Source organism: Antechinus flavipes, chromosome 6, assembly GCF_016432865.1.
Source record: "Antechinus flavipes isolate AdamAnt ecotype Samford, QLD, Australia chromosome 6, AdamAnt_v2, whole genome shotgun sequence".
In the NCBI taxonomy this organism is placed as follows: domain Eukaryota; kingdom Metazoa; phylum Chordata; class Mammalia; order Dasyuromorphia; family Dasyuridae; genus Antechinus; species Antechinus flavipes.
The window spans coordinates 203,723,645-203,745,763 of NC_067403.1; the positions used below are offsets into that span (position 1 = coordinate 203,723,645).

The 22,119-nt window shown below is 33.4% G+C and overlaps 2 protein-coding genes across 2 annotated transcripts; both read right to left on the reverse strand.

Annotated features, from left to right (window-relative positions):
- Positions 1 to 4,230: 4,230 nt before the first annotated feature.
- LOC127540621 (olfactory receptor 480-like) lies at positions 4,231 to 5,169 on the reverse strand. Its single transcript, XM_051965391.1, has one exon. It carries the CDS (start codon positions 5,167 to 5,169, stop codon positions 4,231 to 4,233), a length of 939 nt encoding a protein of 312 aa, XP_051821351.1.
- Positions 5,170 to 18,254: 13,085 nt separating this feature from the next.
- Positions 18,255 to 19,282, reverse strand: LOC127541511 (olfactory receptor 491-like). The gene is given in 2 exon segments (XM_051966750.1): positions 18,255 to 19,216; positions 19,219 to 19,282. Coding segments are annotated over 2 exon segments (1,026 nt in total).
- Positions 19,283 to 22,119: the final 2,837 nt, after the last annotated feature.

Sequence of the window (22,119 nt, forward strand, 5' to 3'; positions counted from 1 at the left end):
ATAACAAAGAGAGAAGGAAAAGCTTTTACAGTGGAGGGGAAGAAGAAGAGAGGGCTAAATGAGTGAACTTAACTCTCATCAGAACTGGCTTAAAGAGAAAATGACATGCACATTCAATATGGATATAGAAATCTATCTTGCCCTACAGGATAATAGGAGGGAAATGGGATACAGAAAGTGGAGAGGATGATAAAAGAGAGGACATATTAGGGGAGGGAGTGGTTAACAGCAAATTGCTTTTAAGAATGGGCCGGGAGAAAGAAGAGAGAAAACAGAATTAATGGGGGGAAATGCAGTTAGCAATAGTAATTGTAAAAAGCATTTTGAAGCAAGGTTCTCTGATAAGGCCTTATCTCTTAAACATAGAGAGCAAATTAGTAAAATTTAGTAAAATAAGAGCCATGTTCCAACTGATAAAAGATCAAAAGATGAGATCTATGCCCAAAGGGCTATAAATTCAGGCCAAATCCTTTGACCTAATAATACCACTATTTGGCATGAATACCAAGATATTTTTAAAAGGGTGGGGGAAGTGACCTATATGTACAAAAAAGTTTGCAACAGCTCTCTTCTAAAGCAAAGAATTGGAAAATAAGGGCATGCCCATCAATTGGGAAGTGACTGAAAAAATTATGATATATGATTGTCATGGAATATCATTGTTCTATGGGAAATGATGAGCAGAATGTTCTTAGAGGAAAAAACCCAGAAAGTCCTCCATGAACTCAAGCAAAGTGAAATGTACTGTGTACAAAGTAATAGCAATGTCCTGGGATGACCAGTTGCAAATGACTTTGCTATTCTCAGCAGTACAATAATCCAGGACTACTTTGAAGTATTTATGATAAAAAAATGCTTTGAATACCCAGAGAAGAAATTTGATTGTGTCTGAATACAGGTTGAATCATTCTCTCTCTTTTAAACTTTGTTTTTCATGAAGGCCTTTTTTTATTGGGGTAGAAGATCTATATTTTCTTTCACAACATGATTTTTATGGAAATGTTTTTGCATAACTTCAATTCAACAAATATCAAATAAGAATTTTTTTTTAAATCTGGGATTACCTCATCACAATTGTGGTTATAGCAGTGTTGATTAGGTGAAAAAATTGTTCCTCATCATCTCACCAGATTAATTATGATCAGGCCATAACTGATTACACATATACAAAACTGAAAGAGCAACTATGAAAGTCAGTTTAATAGAAATCACAGATCTTGGAGCAAAGGTAGTATTTATAGTGAGGTCAATCATCCACATGTAGAAGCAGTATTGACAATCTTTTCAAGGTTTCTAATAAAATATCATGGACTATAAGAACATTTATGATATATGAGACAGATTTGCCATAGGATAGTTGATAGATGTTGTGAGTCAATTGAGGGCCCCAAATAAGGAAATAAAGATCATTTACTCTCTGGTCATGAAAGGGAAAAGTACTAGAGCTTGATAAGATGATTTAGTCTTGCCCCTTCTGCCTCTGAAACAGAGAATCTAGGTTCTGCAAACATATATTGTATCTAGGATATACTGCAACATATCTAACATATATAGGACTGCTTGCCATCTAGAGGAGGGGGTGGAGGGAGAGAGGGGAAAAATCGGAACAGAAGCGAGTGCAAGGGATAATATTGTAAAAAAATTACCCTGGCATGGATTCTGTCAATATAAAGTTATTATTAAATTAAAAAAAAAAAACAGAGAATCTAGAAAGGATTTCCTTGCAAAATTTTCCAGGTATATTAACTTATTTGAATGGGACCAGATGAAGATTTCTCAAAAAGTCTATGAGATGGAGTGGGTCAGACCCTAGCTCTAAGTTTCAGGAAGTCATATTATCTCTATTCTCAGGGGTCTGTAGGGCAGAAAAGGTCAGACCCTAGGTCTAAGCTTCAGGAAGTTATATGACCCACAGGAAGTAAACAGCATTCCTGACCATTGGTCAATGGTTACTTCCTTTTCAGTACATCCAATGAACCCAAGTCTTTTGCTATTTAACCAAATTCACTAATTCTGGCTCGCTAGGTCAGGTACAATGCTGGGAGATGGGAGCTGAAAGGCTCCTTATCTGCCTGGCTGGTATGTTTGGACTTCTCCTCACAAGGAGCGAAGAAATGTTTCTTTGTATTTGAAGACATGCAAGTGAATTGGAAGTGAGGGAGGGCTGGGCAAGGACACCTGTTACATTTTCTCCTCCAAGTTCTTGTTAAGTCAGAACAAAATTATTCACTAAAAGGACCCAAACATACATGCCAGGACCCAAACTATATCTTCTCGGTAAATATAATCGATGATGAGTGGTTAAATGACATTGGAACACCAGAGACTACATAAAATAATGGTTTGAGGGACACATTAATTGGTACTGGACTTTGATGCTGGGAAAACACATTGAAATAGGAACAAGTTAATAGTATTAGAAAATGCAATATAATCCTTAAGGTTATCCTGAGAATCCTGTGATAAGATATAGATAGCCTTACTCTGTGGGTCCTGACTCATTAGTTTCTTTGTGAGAGTTACGATAAATACCCCAAAAACCCATATGAATTGTACACTACTATAAAAAAAAATTATAAAGAAAAGAGAGAAAGAGGAACTAAGATTGTCAGATTTCAAATTATTATATGAAGTTGATTATTATCATATTATACTAAATAATCACTATTTCCCAAATGATGTCTTTTTGGTAAAAAATAGAACTATATCACAGAATAGACAATGCAGAATTATAATCAAAGTTAAATATTAAACTAAAAGTTAAAAAGTGCTAGGAAAAAATGAAGATTACAAACCTAAAAGGAAAGGTAATCACTTTTAAGTAGTGCATTATGTGTACCAGAAAGTCAAATCGAAATTTGGGCTGAATTAAAAGGAACATAGAATCCAAAATTAGGAAACTTATAATTTCACTGATTCCTGCTGTGATAAGACCAGATATGGAATACCATGTTAAGGTGTGGCCTCCCTGTTTTAAGAAAACATTGAAAATAAGGGGGAGATAGTCATATCCCTAGCCAAGATGGTATTCAGTCAACAAGGATTTTCAGGGTTTATCATGTACCAGGTTCTATGTTATAACTTGGAATACAAAGAAAAAAAACCAGTGTAAGTCTTCCAGGAATTCACATTCTATTGGGAAAGACACCAGGTTAATATTATCAGATACATACAAATTAAAGGCAGAGTAGTTGGAAGGTCATCTTAGAAAGGAAGCTCCTATTAGCTTCAGAATCTCAAAAAGATTTCTTGCACAAAGTGGCATTTGAACTGTCCTGTGGCAATCCCAGGAAATCAAATCCCAGAAATGGGAGAGTAAAGTATTTCAGATCTGTGAGATAACCAGTGTAAAGAATCAAACGATGGAGTGTCCTGTGTGGGGAAAGGCAGATAGTTCACTATAGCTAGCTTGGACCTTGTGTGGATGGGAGTAAAGTATAAGTCTAAATAGGTAAGAAGGGGTCAGGTTGAGGAGTTTTTTTTTTTTTAAATAAATGACTCTTTAAAAAAATTTATGCTTTCTTCTAGCATTTCTCCCTCCTCACCCCTCACAAAGAGCTAGCCCACAGGAAAAAAGAATACATTTTTCAGATGTGCTGTGCCATAAAGTGGGTCATTGATAAAAGGAAAGTTCTCACATACACCTAAATATTAATAGCACCATTTTTGTGGTAGAAAGGAACTAGAAACAAAGCAGACAGCAAGTGACTGGGGAAGGCTAAACGAATATAATAGAATATGATTGTGCTATAAGAAATAATAAATATAATTAATATAAGAACAAAAAATTTATATGATCTTACAAAGTAATGATAATAGAGCCAAGAATACACCTCACACAATGAACATAATAATGTAAAGTGAAACAACAATCCTCCATTCAACAGAAAATGAATCTTGCAAGATTCCAAAAAAATAATTGTGGACCCAAAGAAGAACAATAAGCCCCTTCTTTAAACACTCTTTTTGGAGGTGGCAGATCCATGTTTATAGAAGGTGAATGTATTTTAAGATCTTTGCAACCAATGTTTAAATTTACAAATTTAATGCATCAAAATGAAAATATATCTTTTCTAAAGCTTAATTATTGTAATCACTTAATCCTAACCATTATATCCAAAGAATATTAAACCCTTAAAGTAAGGGAATTTTTCATTTTCCCCTTGCATACCCAAAACATATTATATTGCCTAGGACATAGTATGTATTTGATAAACAGTTGTATTGAGTTCATGAAAAGCAATGGTTCCTATTCATCAGTTTTTTCAGGGCCCCTTTCACTTCATTATTCCTTAGACTGTAGATCAAAGGGTTCAACATGGGGATCAATACAATGTAGAAAACAGACACCACTTTATTCTGATCTGTTGAGTAGCTGGACTTAGGCATCACATAAATGAATGTAATGGTGCCATAGAAGAGAATAACTGCTGTGAGGTGGGAAGTACAAGTTGAGAAAGCTTTGGATCTTCCCTCAGTGGATTTTATCTTCAGGACAGAGAAAAGGATGTATACATAAGAGACCGTGATAATTAGCACTGTGATCAAAATTATTGACCCAGCAGAGGAAGCAGGAAGAATTTCAGCGAGATCATCTTGGTAGTTAGAAAGTTTCAAAAGTGGTGCATAATCACAAAAAAAGTGATTGATCTTATTGGATTGACAGAAGGACCGATTCAATAAGCAGCCAATGAAAATCCAAGAATTCACAGAACCACCCATATAGGATGCTATGAGTAACAGAGTGCAAACCTTAGGGGACATGTTGGTGGAGTAGAGTAGGGGGTTACAGATGGCCACATACCGATCATAAGCCATCACAGCCAGCAGGAAGCACTCAGCTGTCCCATAAATGACTCCAAAGCACAACTGGGTCACACAGCCTCCAAGAGGGATTATGGTTCTGTCTACAACAAAGCTCTTGAGCATAATAGGTGTGACAGATGAGGAATATCCTATATCCACAAATGCCAAGTGGCTGAGGAAAAGGTACATTGGAGTGTGAAGTTGGGAGCTATTTTTGATCAATATGATTATGCTAAGGTTACTGACTAAGGTGACAGCATAGACACTGAGAAATATCACAAAGAGGATGACACGAAGGGTTGGATCATCTGTTAATCCCAAAATAATGAATTCAGTTACAGCAGTGCAGTTATTGCCAGACATCTGTCTTGGAAAGTATGCCTATTAGACAGAAGAGAAGGAGATTAAAATAAAAATACAGAGTTAAATCTTAGATATGTTTATTAATGTATTCAGGAAACATTCACTGGCCACCTGTTATGTTACTATCTTATTTTCATCTGTTGCTCCTATGCATTATGGCAGGGTGCCTGTGAAGAAAGCAGATGTGAATATATTTGTTGCCTCCAAATTTTTTAGCCATTATATCTAAAGCCCATATATGATTTGCCAGTTTTGTCACTGAAAATGTGGAAAAGTGTGTAGTAATGAAGAGGATTGTTTAATCACATCATAGGGATCTTTCTTAAATATATGCAGAGACTATATCCAAAATGTTCTGCCAAGTAACCACCACTTTTTTCCTCACTTGATGGCACTTTGTTTTTTTCAATGAAATTTGAAGATACGGTTTCAACCTTCACTTTTATGTGACTTTGAGTTCCAATTTTTTTCTCCTTTCTCTGGCTCCTTTCTAAGATCACAAACAATCTGATATAGATTATACATGTACATTCATATTACATTCACATTAATCATATTGTGAAAAAAGAATCAGAACAAAAAGGGGAAAGCATAAAAAAGTGAAAAAGTATGCTTCAATCTATGTTCAGTCTCCAATGTTCTTTCTCTGGATTTAGTTAGCATTTTCCATCATGAGTCTTTTGTAATTATCTTAGATCATAGTGTTGCTAAGGAGAGCTAAGTCTATCAAAATTGATCATTGCAAAATGTTGCCGATGCCATGCCAAAGTCCTCCTTATTGTGCTCACTTCCCTCAGCATTAGTTCATCTAAGTCTTTCCAGATTTTTTCTGGAATCCTCCTGTTCATTATTTCTTATAGCCCAGTAATATTCCATTATAATCATATACTTCAATTTGTTCATCCATTTCCCAGTGGATAGGCATCCCCTCAATTTCCAATTCTTTGTCACCACAAAAAGAGCTGCTACAAATATTTTTGTACATGAGTATCCTTTAACCTTTTTATGCTCTTTGGAATACAGAACTAGAAATGGTATTGCTGTATCAAAGCATATGCACAATTTTATTTTATAGCACAATATAGAATTTTATAGCACTTTGAGCATAGTTCCAAATTACTCTCCAGAATTTTATCACTATTTTAAAATTTTTAATAGCTTTTTATTTTTCCAAATACATACACAGATAGTTTTCAACATCCACTTTTGTAAAACCTTGCATTCCAAATTTTTCCCCCTACTTTCCTCCTTCCTCTCTAAGACAGCAAACAAACCAAATATAGGCTAAACATGTGCAATTCTTCTAAACATATATCCATATTCATTATGCTGAACAAGAAAAATCAGATCAAAAGGTGAAAGAAAAAACAGGATTTTAAAAAAAAACCAAGCAAACCACCACCACCAACAAAAGATGAAAATACTTATGCCTTGACCCACATTCAGTCTCCCTAGTTCTCTCTCTGGATACAAATGATTCTTTCCATCACAAGTCAATTGAAATTGCCTTAAATAGCCACATTATTGAAAAGAGCCAAGTCCATCACAGTTAATCACATAGTCTTGTTGCTGTATACAACGTTCTCTTGGTTCTACTCCATTTAGCATCATTTTATATAAGTCTTTTCAGACTTTTCTGAAATCAGCCTTGCTCATTATTTCTCATAGACCAATAATATTCCATTATATTTATATCCCATAATTTATTCAGCTATTCCACAGCTGATCAGCATCCACTCAGTTTCCAGTTCTTTGCCACCACAAAAAGGACTGTTACAAACATTTTTGCACATGTGGCTCTTTTTACCTCTTTTTAAATGATCTCTTTGGGATACTGCTAGATCAAAGGGCAAACACAGTTTGATAGCCCTTTGGGCATAGTTCCAAATTGCTCTCCAGAATGGTTCAGTTCATAACTTCACTAGCAATGCATTAGCATTCCAGTTTTCCCATAACCTCTCCAACATTTATCATTATCTTTTCCTGTCATCTTAGCCAATCTGAGAGGTTCACCACCATTGTTAATCCCTTTGGAAGAGTTTGCTAGATGTTCCCCCCCCTCACACTTCCCACAGCTGAAGATAGTATTCACTTGATACTAATTGAGTAAAAAGAAAGTCCTGTGTTCTAAATCACCAGAGAGGAGGAATAGAGAATTTCAATTGTGAATCTTCTCATTATATTTTGATCCTAAAACTTGGAATTTCTGCCAAGAGCTATTATTAAACCAGACATTAATAGCCTAAAGGACTATGAAAAATTTCCCATGGAAATGCTGCTGTTTCAAGATAAAACAATGGAAGACTTTTGCTCAATCTGCTGTGACCTCTTTCTGTTTGACTAGTGAATCCTTCAATTATAGAATAGCGAAGTAAATTCTGATATAGGAAAGTGTAATGTTCTGGCTAGCTCTCTGGAGGTCCTCCGAATGGGCCTTGGTTTCAGTAGAATAAACACCACAAGAATAGTCAGGGATAAAGTCCAAAGTCTTTATTATCTCCTTCACAGTCTGTCTCCTTCACCTGGGGCCAGGCTAGCTTTCTGGGGGACCTTCATATGGGCCTCGGTCTCAGTGGAGAAGTGAAGGAGTACAGGCCAGCCACCACAAGAGTCTTTTATTTTAGAGTCTGTCCTCCAGCCTCCAATCCTCTATCTTCTCTATCTCTCTCTGAGTCTATCTCTAGGTCTGACTCTGACCTCTTAAATATTCTAATATTCTTTAAATATTCTATTACAATTAAATTCATTCATTATACTGAGTATAAGCCAATCATTGTATCACTAGGGAACCATTATTTGTTGTAAGATTAATTCAATTCAAACTAGAGAATTATCAATAACAATTGTCTTATCAAATCCACCAAGTTAACATCTTGTTATAAGAATCCTTGCCTCGAGTATATTTCTCCAGAGTTCTGGCCCATTACAGGAAAGTAATGACAATTTTATGTACCATGAGAAATGATGAATAACACTGCTTTGGAATAATATGAAAACATTTTAAGTAACTGGTGCAAAGTAAAACTCAGTAAAACTGGAATAACAAGTTATATGATGACCACAATAATTGAGAACTTTTTTGAATTTTTTGAAATTTTGAAATACCTCAGAACTTGTACAAAATAGTGACAAATCATACCATCATAAAAAGGATGAGGAAATACTATATACCACTTCTTTGTATAAAAGTGATGAGCTAAGGTACAGAATGAGGCATGGATTCTCAGAAATGATGAATCTTTTGATTTGGTTCCCTTGGCTATAGAAAACTCTTACAAAAGAGAGCTTCCAGTGAATGGAAAAAGAAGTAACTAACTGGGTAGTGATAGACAAAGAGTATATGAAAAGAACAAGAACAAAACATTTTCAAAACGCAAAAGAGAAAAAAGGACAATTTTACATGTATGTGTCCACAAATATTGTATTTCTTTTAAAGACCAAACTATTTTGAACTTTTCACATTTATTAATACTTGTTAAGTTCCACAGGAAAGAAATTGTCCTAAATATTACTTTTTCTTAAATGTTCTTTGTACTTCCAATTCTAAACTCATTTTCTTCTCTTCTCATCTAGCAAAAAATGACATAAAATATTAAGAAAGTGTTTAGCTGAGAGAAGAATTCACTACAACACTCATTTGTGAATCTATAGATTTTAACTCTATGACTGCAAGAAAAGAGTACCTTAACTAAATAAAATTTTATAGTGTGATGAGACAATTTTTCATTATCTTCTCCCTCAGATTTCTCTCTCAAGAGGAGACTTTTTAAGACAAAAGAAAAGCTGTCCTTATGTGATTCCTTTTCTTTCCTCTGTCATGATTCATTATTCCTCAATATCATCCTATGGTCTTTGCTCAAATCTCTGCAAAAGTGATTTCAAACTCAAGTTCAAAAGATAAATCATCTTGTTCCCAGTGTTCAATCTAATATCACCTATCTACATAATTTCTTATTTCTATTGAATGTCACACTTTACTTCTAAGAAGCCTCATTTGTGATCCTGAAATCAACCTGTGTTCCTCTATTTTCTATTTCCTAACAGGTCAGCTACCAAGTCTTGCCACTGCTCCAACTAAAACATATCCACTACCATATCCATTTATGTTCACTTAAAAAGCCACCATCCTAATTCAGATTTTCATCTTCTCTCCTTTGTATTATTATAGAAGCCTCTTAATTGGAAGTTCAGTCTATTCTTCCTGAAAATTATCCTCTAAAAACCCACAGAAATGTTCTTCCTAAAGCACATGGCTAATCATGATACTTGCTTAGTCATGAATAAATCCCTTATTGTCTTCAGGACAAAATAACAATTTTTCATCTTAATATTTAGAGTTTGGGACAATCTGAATCCATCTTGGTTCTTTAGATTTATTTCATTTTACTATCAGGCAGGTACTCTTTATTCCAGCCCAACTGGTCTATTACCTGTTCCCCAGACTCAGAATTCTATCCTCATTTGTCTTCCTGCACAGGTAATCTTCCATGCTCCAAAAGTCCTACCTCATTTCTGCTTAGAATCTCAAGCTTCCTTTATGATTCAATGACTGGTTTTCCTTGTTTCTAATACTCTGTTCCTCCTCAGTTTATGTTGTATTTATTTATGTTAATACTTTATCCTTTTGTTTCAAGTAGCATACAAGCTCCCTGGCATTAAGCCCTCTTTTGCTTTTTTGTTTGTTAACTTTTCTATCTGAAAAACTTTGGACAAGGCTCTTTGCAGAGTGAACACAAAAGAAATATTAGTTGAATATAAGACACCAACTCCCTTTTGAAAATCTTAAATCTCATTTATATTGATAACATAATCATAAACAGATTACAGGAATTCTAATAACTCAGTTTCACAATTTAAATTTTATAAATTACCTTCTTCCCACAATTTTTAAGGGGAAAATATTGTTAGCTTTATTTTACAGATAAGGTAACTGATGATTCCAGAGATGCAATCACTTACCCACAATCACAGTAATAGCTTGTAACGCTTAGATGTGGGATTCAAACACATTCCCCTGACTTCAAGTTGATCAGTGAAATTCCTCCAGCTAAAGTCTCAATCTGAGAAATGGAAAAATAATACATGAAACAAATGTACCTATATATATACAGAGAGAGCTCATCTAATCATATTCTATCATGTAATTACTGTTTGTAATGATATTTCAAGATGTATGAAATGACCTATAGTAGATCAAAATTTATTTACTAACTTGCTGTAATAATGTTCCATACTTACTTACACCTCAATTGCAAAATCTTTGACTTTATATGGCCTACAAGGGACTAGATATATAAAGGTCTAAATCAGGAATGAATCTTACTCATTACGACAAGGAGAGAATAAAGCTCTATGAAAAACTTAATATTAAGTTTGACACATCAAGAGGAATTGACAGGTATCCCTTGAAATGAGTTATAAATAGAAAATCAGAGCTAAGTACTTTTACCTCAGAACCAAAAACAGCAGTAGTAACTATTGATACAAGAAGATGATAGCTCTAGACACAATAAGTAAATATTTATATTCTGTTTTGTAGCATTTGGGATTTAAATCCTTGAGCACAATAATACCAAATATAGCTGAGATCATCAAAGTGTCATTTGAAATCCACTGGGATTAAGAAATTTACTAACACAGAGGTGAGTTATTTAAGAAGTTCTCTAAATTCTCAGGAGTCTTCATTTATTTTTTTAATATGTTTACCTAGGAATTTTTTAATGGAAAAAAATATTGGACAGTAATATATCTAAACCAGTAAGTATGATCTAATTTGGAAGTTTTCAAAAACTGTTCTAGGATCAATATGTTGCAGATGTCATAGTGGCAAAGTTTACTAGACATGATAATTTTGTTGCTATTCTCATTTAACTTTCTATAATGTAAATTATCAAGTAGGTTGTTGATATACTTAAGAAATTCCAAAAACATTTGAGAAATCTGAAACTAATTTTTTTAAAGTATCACAGAAGACAGAAATCTTTTCAAATATGTAATTATTTAATTTTATTGCCTTCTCAATTTTTTTATTCCAACTAATATTCCACTTGAAATTAACCTTCCCAGTACAATTATTTCTACCTTATTAATGTTCTTTTAAAATATGCCCCAGTTCTAATTCCATAGTCAAAGAGATTTCTTTTTACTATGTGGATATTAGAACTTTTTAAAAATAGAATATCTCTTTTTGCTCTAAATTTCTTAAAGACATTTTCATTACATGTCAACATGCCTTCGAGAAGCAGCCTCTTTAATATGGGGGATGGTATCCTCAATCTACTATATATACTGGAGTCTAAAAACTATGATTCTTGTAACAAGTCATTCACTTTCATGTTTCCCTGCCATGAGTACTGCAGAATCAGTAAATATTTAATACATGTCCTTAATTTGAAAAAGATTTTAATTATGTTAAAAAATAATTGTCAAGTATTACTACTTTATGAGTAAATAAGCTCACAAATGAAAATTGTATATGAAATTATAGAAGTATTACATGTAAGTTTTGTGATATCTGCCACTTTTCATTTCTTAAAAGTTAGTGTTTTTAAAACTCCAGGCTTTCAGAAGACAGTAACCCTAGTTCTTATCTTTGTTCTTCTATGCTTTGGTTTTGTTGGATGTCCTGACAAACTGTCCTTGGTTCCAGGTCTAATTGCAAGCATTGGCAAAGTGATGAGTCTTTCCTGCCTATTTCCAAACATTTAGCAACATATACCCTTTAAACAAATAGCCTAACATTGACCATAGGATTATAGATTCATAGTTTAGGCAGCTCGTTGGTAGAGTGGATGGAGTGCTGAGTCTGGGGTCAGAAAGAACTGAGTTGAAATCCATTCTCAGACATTTTTTAGTTATGAGATCATGTTACTTAAATTCTTCCTATGTTCTTTCATCTGTAAAATGGCTATAACAGAGCCTCTTGTTATCTATCTTTCTATGATTAAGCAAAAGAACTTACAATCTGTAGTTCACCATTTGGAGGCCTAATATACAGAAGTTATAATCCCTACAATTATGGAATCATATACTGATTGGAATAGAAAGGAATCTAAATGAATTATTTCTCATATTTGCTCAACTTGATGTAAACATATCCTATTTACCTATTGTTTCCTTCAACTGTAGAATAGAGCAAATTCTGACTAGAAAAGTAGTGGCAAATTATTATTCTATAAGAAGTAATGAACATAACTGCATTGAAGTAATAGGAAAACACATTAATTTATGCAGAATGAACTCAGTTGAATTAGAAGAAAAATTTATATAATGATCACAATAATCATGAGAGGGGAAACAATTTTGAAAGACCTGAGAACTTGGACCAAAATCATGTCTCCAAAAGCCTGATGAGGAAATATTACCTATCACTTCTTAGCAAAGAGATAATGGCCTGGGGAAGATTAAAATTAATCCAGTATCATTTATTTGTCGATCTCATTTAAAATTAATCAATTTTGTAACTGCTTTTGTCCTACAATTATTTAAGTCATAATTCTTTGTCTCTGGCCTAATAATCTAGACTAGGTTCATTTTAGAAAGCCAACTCCTGTGCAAGTCACTCATCTAGTTTTGCTTCAAAGAATTAAGGTGTTCTTTGGGAATGTGCGGGAAAACAAGAGTCTTGTCCAATGTCTCTATACCACCAAGCTATCCTTCAAGGATGTCTGGTTTTCTGTCTAAAAGTCTGAGTCAGTATCCCACAATAAACCCAAATAATGAGCATTTTTAAATTCTCATTAGAGAACAAAAGCCACTGCTAGCCTGTATTACCAAATTTTTAACCTTCATTTTGTTCCCTGTATCTCAACTTTATAACCAATCATGTTGCCTTTAATCCTATAATGTTATTTACTTTAAGATTTTTGTTTTATACTTGTCAAAATTTATAAAAGGAAGAACTATCCCCTTAGGGTCTTTGGCATTAGTGGAGGGAACCATTGATCAATTTATTGATAGGCCATATGCCTCTACTAATAAATATTCTCTTATTCAGAGATCTTACTCAGTTTACCATTTTCTTCACTTTCAAATGTAACAGACAAGAAATATACATGCATTCTCAAATGTGGTCGATTTGTTGATTTGTATTCCTTGAATATACATACCTCTTAGAAAGGAAAGCTTGCATATACAAAATATATAAGCTATATGTGTTTATATGTATTCATATGTAAAATATTATTTATAAAGGGCAAACTATCTTAATAATATTTGCATTTCTTGATTCTTGTTAAGTTGAAAATGAAAGAAATTATTTTAAGTAAAGTAATTTATTGAGCATTACACAGCTAGTAAGTGTTACATGTTTGAGATTGGATTTGAATTCAGGTCCTCCTGACTGCAGGGCCTATGCTCTATGCACTATACCTTCTAGCTGCCCCCAAAATGACTTTCTGAAAGCAAATGGATAACCTTGTCATTTGCTTACTCAAGCCTTAAAAAGATCCTCTATTACAATGAGGACAAAAAAACAATAATTCTTCCATTTCATATTTAGGGTTCTGTGCAATCTGAATCCAGCCTCCTTCTTCAGATTTATTTCACTTTGTTATCAAGCATATACTCTATATTCTAGCCAAATTCACCTAATGTCTATTCTTCCGATTCAGAATTCTGTCCTTATCTTTGTCCCTCTGCACAAGTCATCTTCCATGCTCCAAATGCCCTACTTCATCTCTGCTTTTTAGAAGCTCAAACTTCCTTCATATCTCAGCTAATGGGTCACCACTTACAGAAAGTCTAGTTTCTAAAATTGTCACTTCTCAATGTATCTTGTATTTACTTGTATTACCCCTTTCTCTCCAACAGATTGTAAGTTCCCTGAGGTTGAGCACTGTTTTGCATTTTTTTCTTTCTATCCCAGTGCCTTGAACAAGGCTCTGTGCATAGTGGCAAAGAAAAATATTGGTTGAATAGAAGATACCAACTCACTTTTGAAAACCTCAAGTCTCATTTATATTAGTATCATAATCATAATAATAATAGATTATTGACTGAAAAGACCAAGATAATAAGAATATTAATATTCTTATTATAGTTATTTAAATTCCATAAATTATATTCCTCTAACAAGTTTTAGATGAAAATATTGTTATTCTCATTTTACAGATGAGGAAACTGAAGATCACAGAGGTTTAATCACTTACATTGCAGTCTCAGAGAAAGCTAGTAGTCATATCTGGGATTCGAATTCAGCACTCCTGACTTCAAACCACTTCTCTTTCCATTATATTAACCAAAAAATAAATCACTGAAATTTCTCTCCTCAAAGCCTTAATTTGAGAAGTGAGGGAAAAATAATCTATGAAAGTAATGTACCAATATACACACCTAGATCTTTACCTAAGGTGTCTTTACCTAATCATGCTTTATCAGGTACTTACTCTATGTAGTGATGTTTCAGGACATATAATGTGACCAGTGGTAGAACAAAATTTACCAATGCTAGTGCAATAATTCTCCATAAATATAGCTCACTTCCAAAACTTTGATTTCATATAACATTGTAAGGAACCAGAAACATGGAGACTCAATCAAGAATGAATCTTACTGAGACAGACACACAAAAAGAGACAGAGACACAAAGACAGAGAGACAAAGAAATGTAAAATTGAAATTAAAGTCTGTTATGGCAAGAGGAATAGACATAGTCTTCTGAAATAAGAGACAGATCAAAAATTAGATTTAAGTATTTAATATCAAAACAAAAATCTGCAGTGGTACCTATTATTGCAAGAAGATAATAACTGTAGGGTTCAACTTACTATCTTTGCATGGCACAACCATGTGGAATACAACTATTTGAGCACCCAAACAACAAATGTAACCTACACCATTAAAATACAATTTGAAATCCACTGGAACAGAAAAAATTATTCACATAGATATGAGTTGTCTAAGTAGTTCTCTAAATTCTCAGGGGGTTTTCCTTCTTTTTTTGTCTGTTTATGCAGGATTTTGAAAAATTGGATAACTACATAGCCAAAGTAGTAAGTATGATCCACCTTGGAAGTTCTTAACTATTGTTCTGAGATCAATACATGGTAGTTATGATTGTGATAATGTTCATTAAGTGTGAAAATTGGTCCTCATCATCTCACTAGATTCATTTTGGTCAGGCCATAATCCATGTTGATTACATTTACATACAACTGAGGAAGAAAAAACCATGTATGAAACTAAGCTTAGTAAAAATTACAGATTCTGGAACAGAGGTATTATTTTATAGTGAAAACAATTATCTATAGGTGAAGACTTTATTTAAAATCTTTTCCTGGTTCTTGATAAAAATGAATTCCATGAAATAGAAGAGCATTTATAATATATGACAAAATGATTTTTCAAATTAGAATTGATGGATACTATGGGAAAGCTGAGGACTAGGGCTTGAGGATCATTCACTTTCTGGCCATTCAAGGGGAAAAGAAGTTCTGAAGTTTGGTGAGACAATTTAGTCTTGTCCTTTTGTCTCTGAAAGAGAGAAACTTAAAAAGATTTCCTTATAAAAGACCTTCAGATGTGTTAGCTTATCATGTCCCAGAACATCATAGGATCTATTGGAACTTGTTTAATCACTATTGTATTTATATTTTCCTTTTAGTAGTTTAGTAATTAGAATTTTATTAAATGAATTATTTGGAGGGAGGATCAAGTTAAAGAGGAAATCAGGAGGGAGAATTCAATGGGTGGGGATTCATGAGCCAAACAATTATGAGTTATTGTAAAATCCAAATCAGAGTGGAACCCAGGAAGACACTAGGAAAATATGAAGGTTGGAAAGGTCTAGGAGATAGGAGGACAATACGCACATTTTCAGACAAAATAATGTATGTTCATTCTCAAGGGTACAGATCTGTAGGGTCTTTTACTCTTGTTCAGTTAATAGATGCAATACCTCTGAGGCTTAGGTTGCCATCTTGTGGCAATTTGTGGCAACTTTTTTATTACATGAAACACTGTTCTATTAACTAAACAATTATATCACAAGCCTTTGGAATCTTTTGTTTCTTACATCTGAACCATATTTTAGAACACATTTTTCATTCTTCTCACCTGTGCTTATCCTTAGATAAAAATAATCTAATTTGAAATTAGATGATCTTACTGTGACAGTATATAAAAAATTTCAGTTATCACACTTAGGAACATGTTGCTCACAAAATTTCTCCTTACCCCCTATAACAGAAACTGTCACCTGGAAGAATAGGAGTTTCAAATTCATGGCCCATTTTGATCCTCAAGCCTATTAACAGCTTTTAAAAGGTTTGGCTGCCCCTTAGCAAGAGAAATCTGTCATCTTTCCTAAAAACCAGTTTTTCTGATTAAAAGTTATACCCTCATTTTTGCATTATTGCTCTTCACCTTTTAGAATTTGGAGGATATTAACACAATAGTTTACAAATTGAGAGAGCTGTATTTCTCTTACTACTTTCACCAATATTATTGATAAACAACTTCTACAATGGTCATATGCATTCTGAAAATAAATTATTCAAATTCTAAAGTATTTAGATTTTATTTATGACTTTGCTGGATCAAAACGTCTTTGAAGATAAAACTTTTTTTGTAGTTTTAAATATGTTGCCCTGATGTCAGATATATTGGGGAAAAAAAACAAAGGCAGTTCCCTTAATTTAATTTCAGCACAATCTACAGACTTTAGCTTTGGGATCCAATTATACCTAATTAATATAATTTAGGAATAACCAAAAATACTTTTTGACTTTTTCTTCTTTCTCTTTGCTTTTTCCTTTTTTTCTCTTTTTATTTTCTTGTTAGTAGGGGCTTTTAGTAGATACTTAATTAACTTCACTTACTTAAAGCAGTTAGCATTTTTAATTAGAGAGAAATTCTGTCTCTGATTCAGCCTCCAAAATGATAAACTCACAATCAAAATACAGGAAGAATCTTTTTTTAAAATACCCTATTTTAAACATTATAGACTGGGAGAGTCATACCTTGCTTTTTTAGTCATTTCCCCCCAATGTAATAAATACAGTTCATATGTATCCAAGAAGGTATATACAAAGAAAAGCAAAAAAGAAAGCAACCCCTGTTGTCCACAAGCTACTGCTCTATTGAGAGAGACACCACATAAATGACCAGACAACATACAAATTTCTGATAAAGTCCAAGAAAGATCAAATTAGAGAGGAAGCTACTATACACTAGAGAAGAAAGGATCCTTGTAGAAGGAGGGATATGGGCTTTTTTGAGGAAAGGGCAGAAAATTAAATGCCAGAGGAAGGGAAACAAAGCCTTTCTGGTTTGTGAAACAGACAATATAAAGACACTGAAGATGGAGTATCATGTGTGGGGAAAGGCAAATAGTTCAGTGTATCTAGGTTATACACTGGATGGATAAGAGGGAAGCATGAGACTGGTAAAGTAGAGCAAGGCCATATTTTTGGAGATTGTAAAAAATGATTCTTTATTGATATCTTTTGTTTTCTTGAATGAAATTTCTTTTAGTAGCCCCGTCTTTTCATCTTCCATGAAGAGTTATCCCATAGGAGAAAAAAGAATACATTTTTGGGGAGGTATATTATACCACATAGCTGGTCCCTAAGATCCCCATACATACCAAAATATTTATAGCACTTATTTTGTAGTAGCAAAAAGTAAAAACAAAGCATATGCCCACTGATTGATGAATGACTAAACAAATTTGGCACATAAACATAATGGAATGTTATAATGCTATTAAAATATGATTAATACAAAAACAGAAAAGATTTACATGATTCATTACAGAGTGATATAGCAGAATGGAAAAAAAAACAACACACAATGTAAAGAACATATTTATATAAGTTAGAATGAATTTTATGAATGGAAATTGTGTATTTCCAGATTCCAAAAAACAAGCATAGATTCAAGATGGGTAATAAGGAAACATGTTTTCTTAAAATTCCTTTGCAGAAGTAGAAGGTCAACATTTGTGGAACATTGCATGTATTTTCAGACCTTTCCAATCAACATTTAAATTTACAATTTTAACCCATTAAAATAAAAATATATCTAATCTAATGCACATTTATTAGTATCATTTTGTCCTAACAATTATATCAGTAGAATATTAATTACTTATGGATAAACACAGTTTTATTTTTGTCCTTATATTCCTGAAAGTCACTGCAGAGCTTGAGATACAGCATGTACTTAATAAATACTTCTTGCATTGAATGAAATTCATGAAAACGATGTTTTCTCCTCGTCAGTTTTCTCAGGGCACCTTTTACTTCATTGTTCCTAAAACTGTAGATTAGGGGGTTTAACATGGGGATCATTACAGTGTAGAAAACGTATAACACTTTATTCTCTTCTGTTGAGTAGCTTGACTTACACAGCACATAAATGAACATAGTGGTCCTATAGTAGAAAATGACTGCTATAAGATGGAAGATACAAGTTGAGAAAGCTTTGGATCTTGCCTCAACAGAGCTGATTTTCAGGATAGAGATTAGGATGTACACATAAGAAATTATGATAATTGGAACTGTGATCATTATTACTGACTCAGCAAAGGCAGCAGGAAGAATTTCAGCAAAATTATCTTGGGAGTAGGAAAGTTTCAAAAGTGGTAAATAATCACAGAAAAAATAATTAATCTTATTGGGTCCACAGAAGGACTGATTCAGTAAGCAATCAATGAAAGAACAAGCATTTACACAACTACCAAGGTAGGATGTGATGAGTAATAGAGTGCAGACTTTAGGAGACATGTTGATGGAGTAGAGTAGAGGATTACAGATAGTCATATACCAATCATAAGCCATCACAGCCAGGAGGAAGCACTCAGCTGCCCCAAAGGTGGCTCCACAGAACACCTGGGACATACAACCTTCCAAAGGGATTATGGTTTTGTCCACAAGGAAGCTCTTGAGCATAACAGGTATGACAGATGAGGAATATGCCAAATCCACAAAAGCCAAGTGACTAAGAAAAAGATATATTGGAGTTTGAAGTTGGGAGCTATTTTTAATCAATACGATTATACTAAGATTACCAACTATAGTGACTGCATAGATACCCAGAAATAAATGGTTGGATCATCTGTTAACCCCAAAATAATGAATCCAGTCACAACAGTGCAGTTGTTGCCAGACATATTGCTAATCTTTTCCAAAGAAATAGATCCTCCTCTGTGATTCTTGAGTTCTCAGAAGACCACCTTTTATACCTGAAGATATTTTACACTACATGCTAATTGATTATGAGGAAAATCCTGGTTTTCAAGATAACCCCTTGTATTCAAAAATCAGAAAAGAAGAGGAATGAAGAATATAAATTCTAAGTCTTCTCATTTTACTTTGCTTCTAGAATTTGGTATTACTAGAAATGGTTCTCATTAGATACTGTCAGCCTAAAGGATGAGAGAAAATTTCCCTTGGGAACTTTGATAATTCTAGGTACAACAATGGGAAGCACTTCTTCAACTTGCTATAACCATATCCTCTTTACCTATTGTTTCCTTCAATTGCAGATTAGGTAAGCAAATTCTGGTATAGGAAAATAGGAGGAAATTATTTTGTCATAAGAAGTAATGACCATGACTGTATTGGAGTGATGATTTTTTTTTATTTAATACTTTTGTTAATGAATACAGAGTGAACTCTGTAGAACAATTAATGTGATTACTACAATAATCATAAAAGGGGAAACAACTTTGAAATACCTCAGAATTTGTACCAAAATAGCAACAAATCATGTCTTCAAAAGACCAATAAGAAAACATTGCATGTTATCCTACCTGTTTGACTTTGCCTTTTCCGGCCAGATCATAATCCCTGTACAGTCCCCTAATCATCCCTGTGCCTCAACCCTAGTTCTAGGCCTCTCCTCTTTTCTATACTTTTTTAAAAAGTGAGCTCATTAGGTTCTATTGTCATTAATTTCTCTATTCAGATGAGTCCCAATTATATGTAACCACCTCTGAACTCCAATTGATAGCTCATCAACACATAGACATTTGTACTTAGATGTCTCAAAGGCATTTCCAACTCAACAAATTCAAAGAGAACTCATCCTCAATTTTCAATTAAAAAAAAAACTTAGCCATAATTTATTATTTCTCTTCAGAGCATCATCATTTTCCATGTACCCTGGTTTACAACCTTAGAATTATCTCTACTTTTCTAACTTCCTTTCCCTTCCCAAACCACTCAGCTGTCAAATCTTGCCACTTCTATATCCAAAACATATATCACATTTACTCATATATCCATTTACACAGCCACCTCCCTAACTCAGGTATGCATCTCTTTTCACTTGGATTGAAAAAAAAGCCTTTTAACTAAAAGCTCAGTCTCTATGTCCTCTCAACTATTCTCTAAAAACCTAGAAAAATGATCTTGTAAAATATATGACTGATCATATCACTTGCTTACTCAAGCCTTGAATTGATATATACTAGAACAAAATAACAATTGTTCAGTTTTATTTTTATACTTCTATCCCACGTGAATCTAGTCTTTCTCTTCACATTTATTCTACTTTACTCAGCCAGCCCAAATGGCCTATCTATTCCCCAGACCCAGAAAACTACCCCATTTCTTTCCCCTTGCCCAAGCTATTATTCATGCTTGAAATGCCCTACTTAATTTTTGCTATTTAGGAAGCATGAAATTCATTTACAGGAAGCCTAGTTTCTAAAACTCTGTCTACAACTTACCATGTATTTACTTATCTAAGTTAATATTTCATCTCTTCCTCTCTAACAGAATGTAGTAAGCTCCTTGACATTAAGAATTGTTTTACATTTTATTTTCTTTATCCCTAGTAGCTAGGACAGAACAATTTGCAGAGTGTGCACATCAAAATATTAGTTAAATGAAAGGAAATAATGCACTTCTGAAAACTTGAAATCTATTCATGTTCATATCCTAATTAAAATAACCACATAACAGGAATATTGATAATGCAGCATGACAATTTAAATTTCATAAATTACGTTCCTCCCACAATTAGAAGATATTATTATGATAATTTTACAGAACAGATAACGAAGGATCACAGTGGTGCAGTCACTTTCCCACAATCGCAGTCACACTCAGTAAGAATGAGATGTAGAATTCAAACCTAATTCTTCTGCTTTCCAGTTCAATTCTCCTTCCATTATGTCAAAGAACAAATATAATAGTGAAATTTCTCTCCTAAAGTCTCATTTTCAGAAGTGGGAAACAAAATAATAAATGAAACAAGTATGCATCTAGACACAAAGATTTTTACCTAAGTTTGCCTTACCTATCAATTTATGATTATGTACTTATTGTTTGTAGTGTTTTTCTGGGTATATCATATGATCTGTATAGGAGATTAGAATTTTGCTTACTAACATGCTGTTATAATGTTCAATTCATATTTTTTCAGTTATTTTCAAATCTTTAACTTTGTATGTCAGTGTAAAGAACCAGAAACATCAAAACCAAAATCAGAAATGAATCTTACCTAATAAAAGTGAGACAGAAAACAAAAACATGGGCTACATATCTATAATCAGAGCTAACAATTTTTATAATAAAACCAAGAACAGCAGTGGTACTCCTTAATGCAAGCAGATATTTATTTTAGCCTCCAATTATTATCTTTTCATAGCAGCACCATATTTATTTTGAGTTTTATAATATTTGTGATATAACCTCTTGAGCATCTTAGAACCAAATGTGGTTGACATCATTAAACTGCCTTTGAAATCTACTGGGAATAAGAAAATAAAATCACACCCTTGCATTGTATGAGTTCTCCAAATTCTCAGAGGGCTTCATTATTTTTATCTAATGTTTCTCCAGGATTTTTAGAAAAAAAAAACAGATCGGATATCACCAAAGCCAAACTAGTATGAGCTACCATGAAGGTTCTCAAAAATTATTCTGGGATCAACATGAGGCAATTGTGGTTCTAACAATGTTCACTTAAGTATGAAAACTGGTTCTCATCACCTAACCA

Bases quoted from the DNA above. Each gene is read 5' to 3' on its own strand.
- LOC127540621 (XM_051965391.1), bottom strand. From the start codon at position 5,169: ATGTCTGGCAATAACTGCACTGCTGTAACTGAATTCATTATTTTGGGA.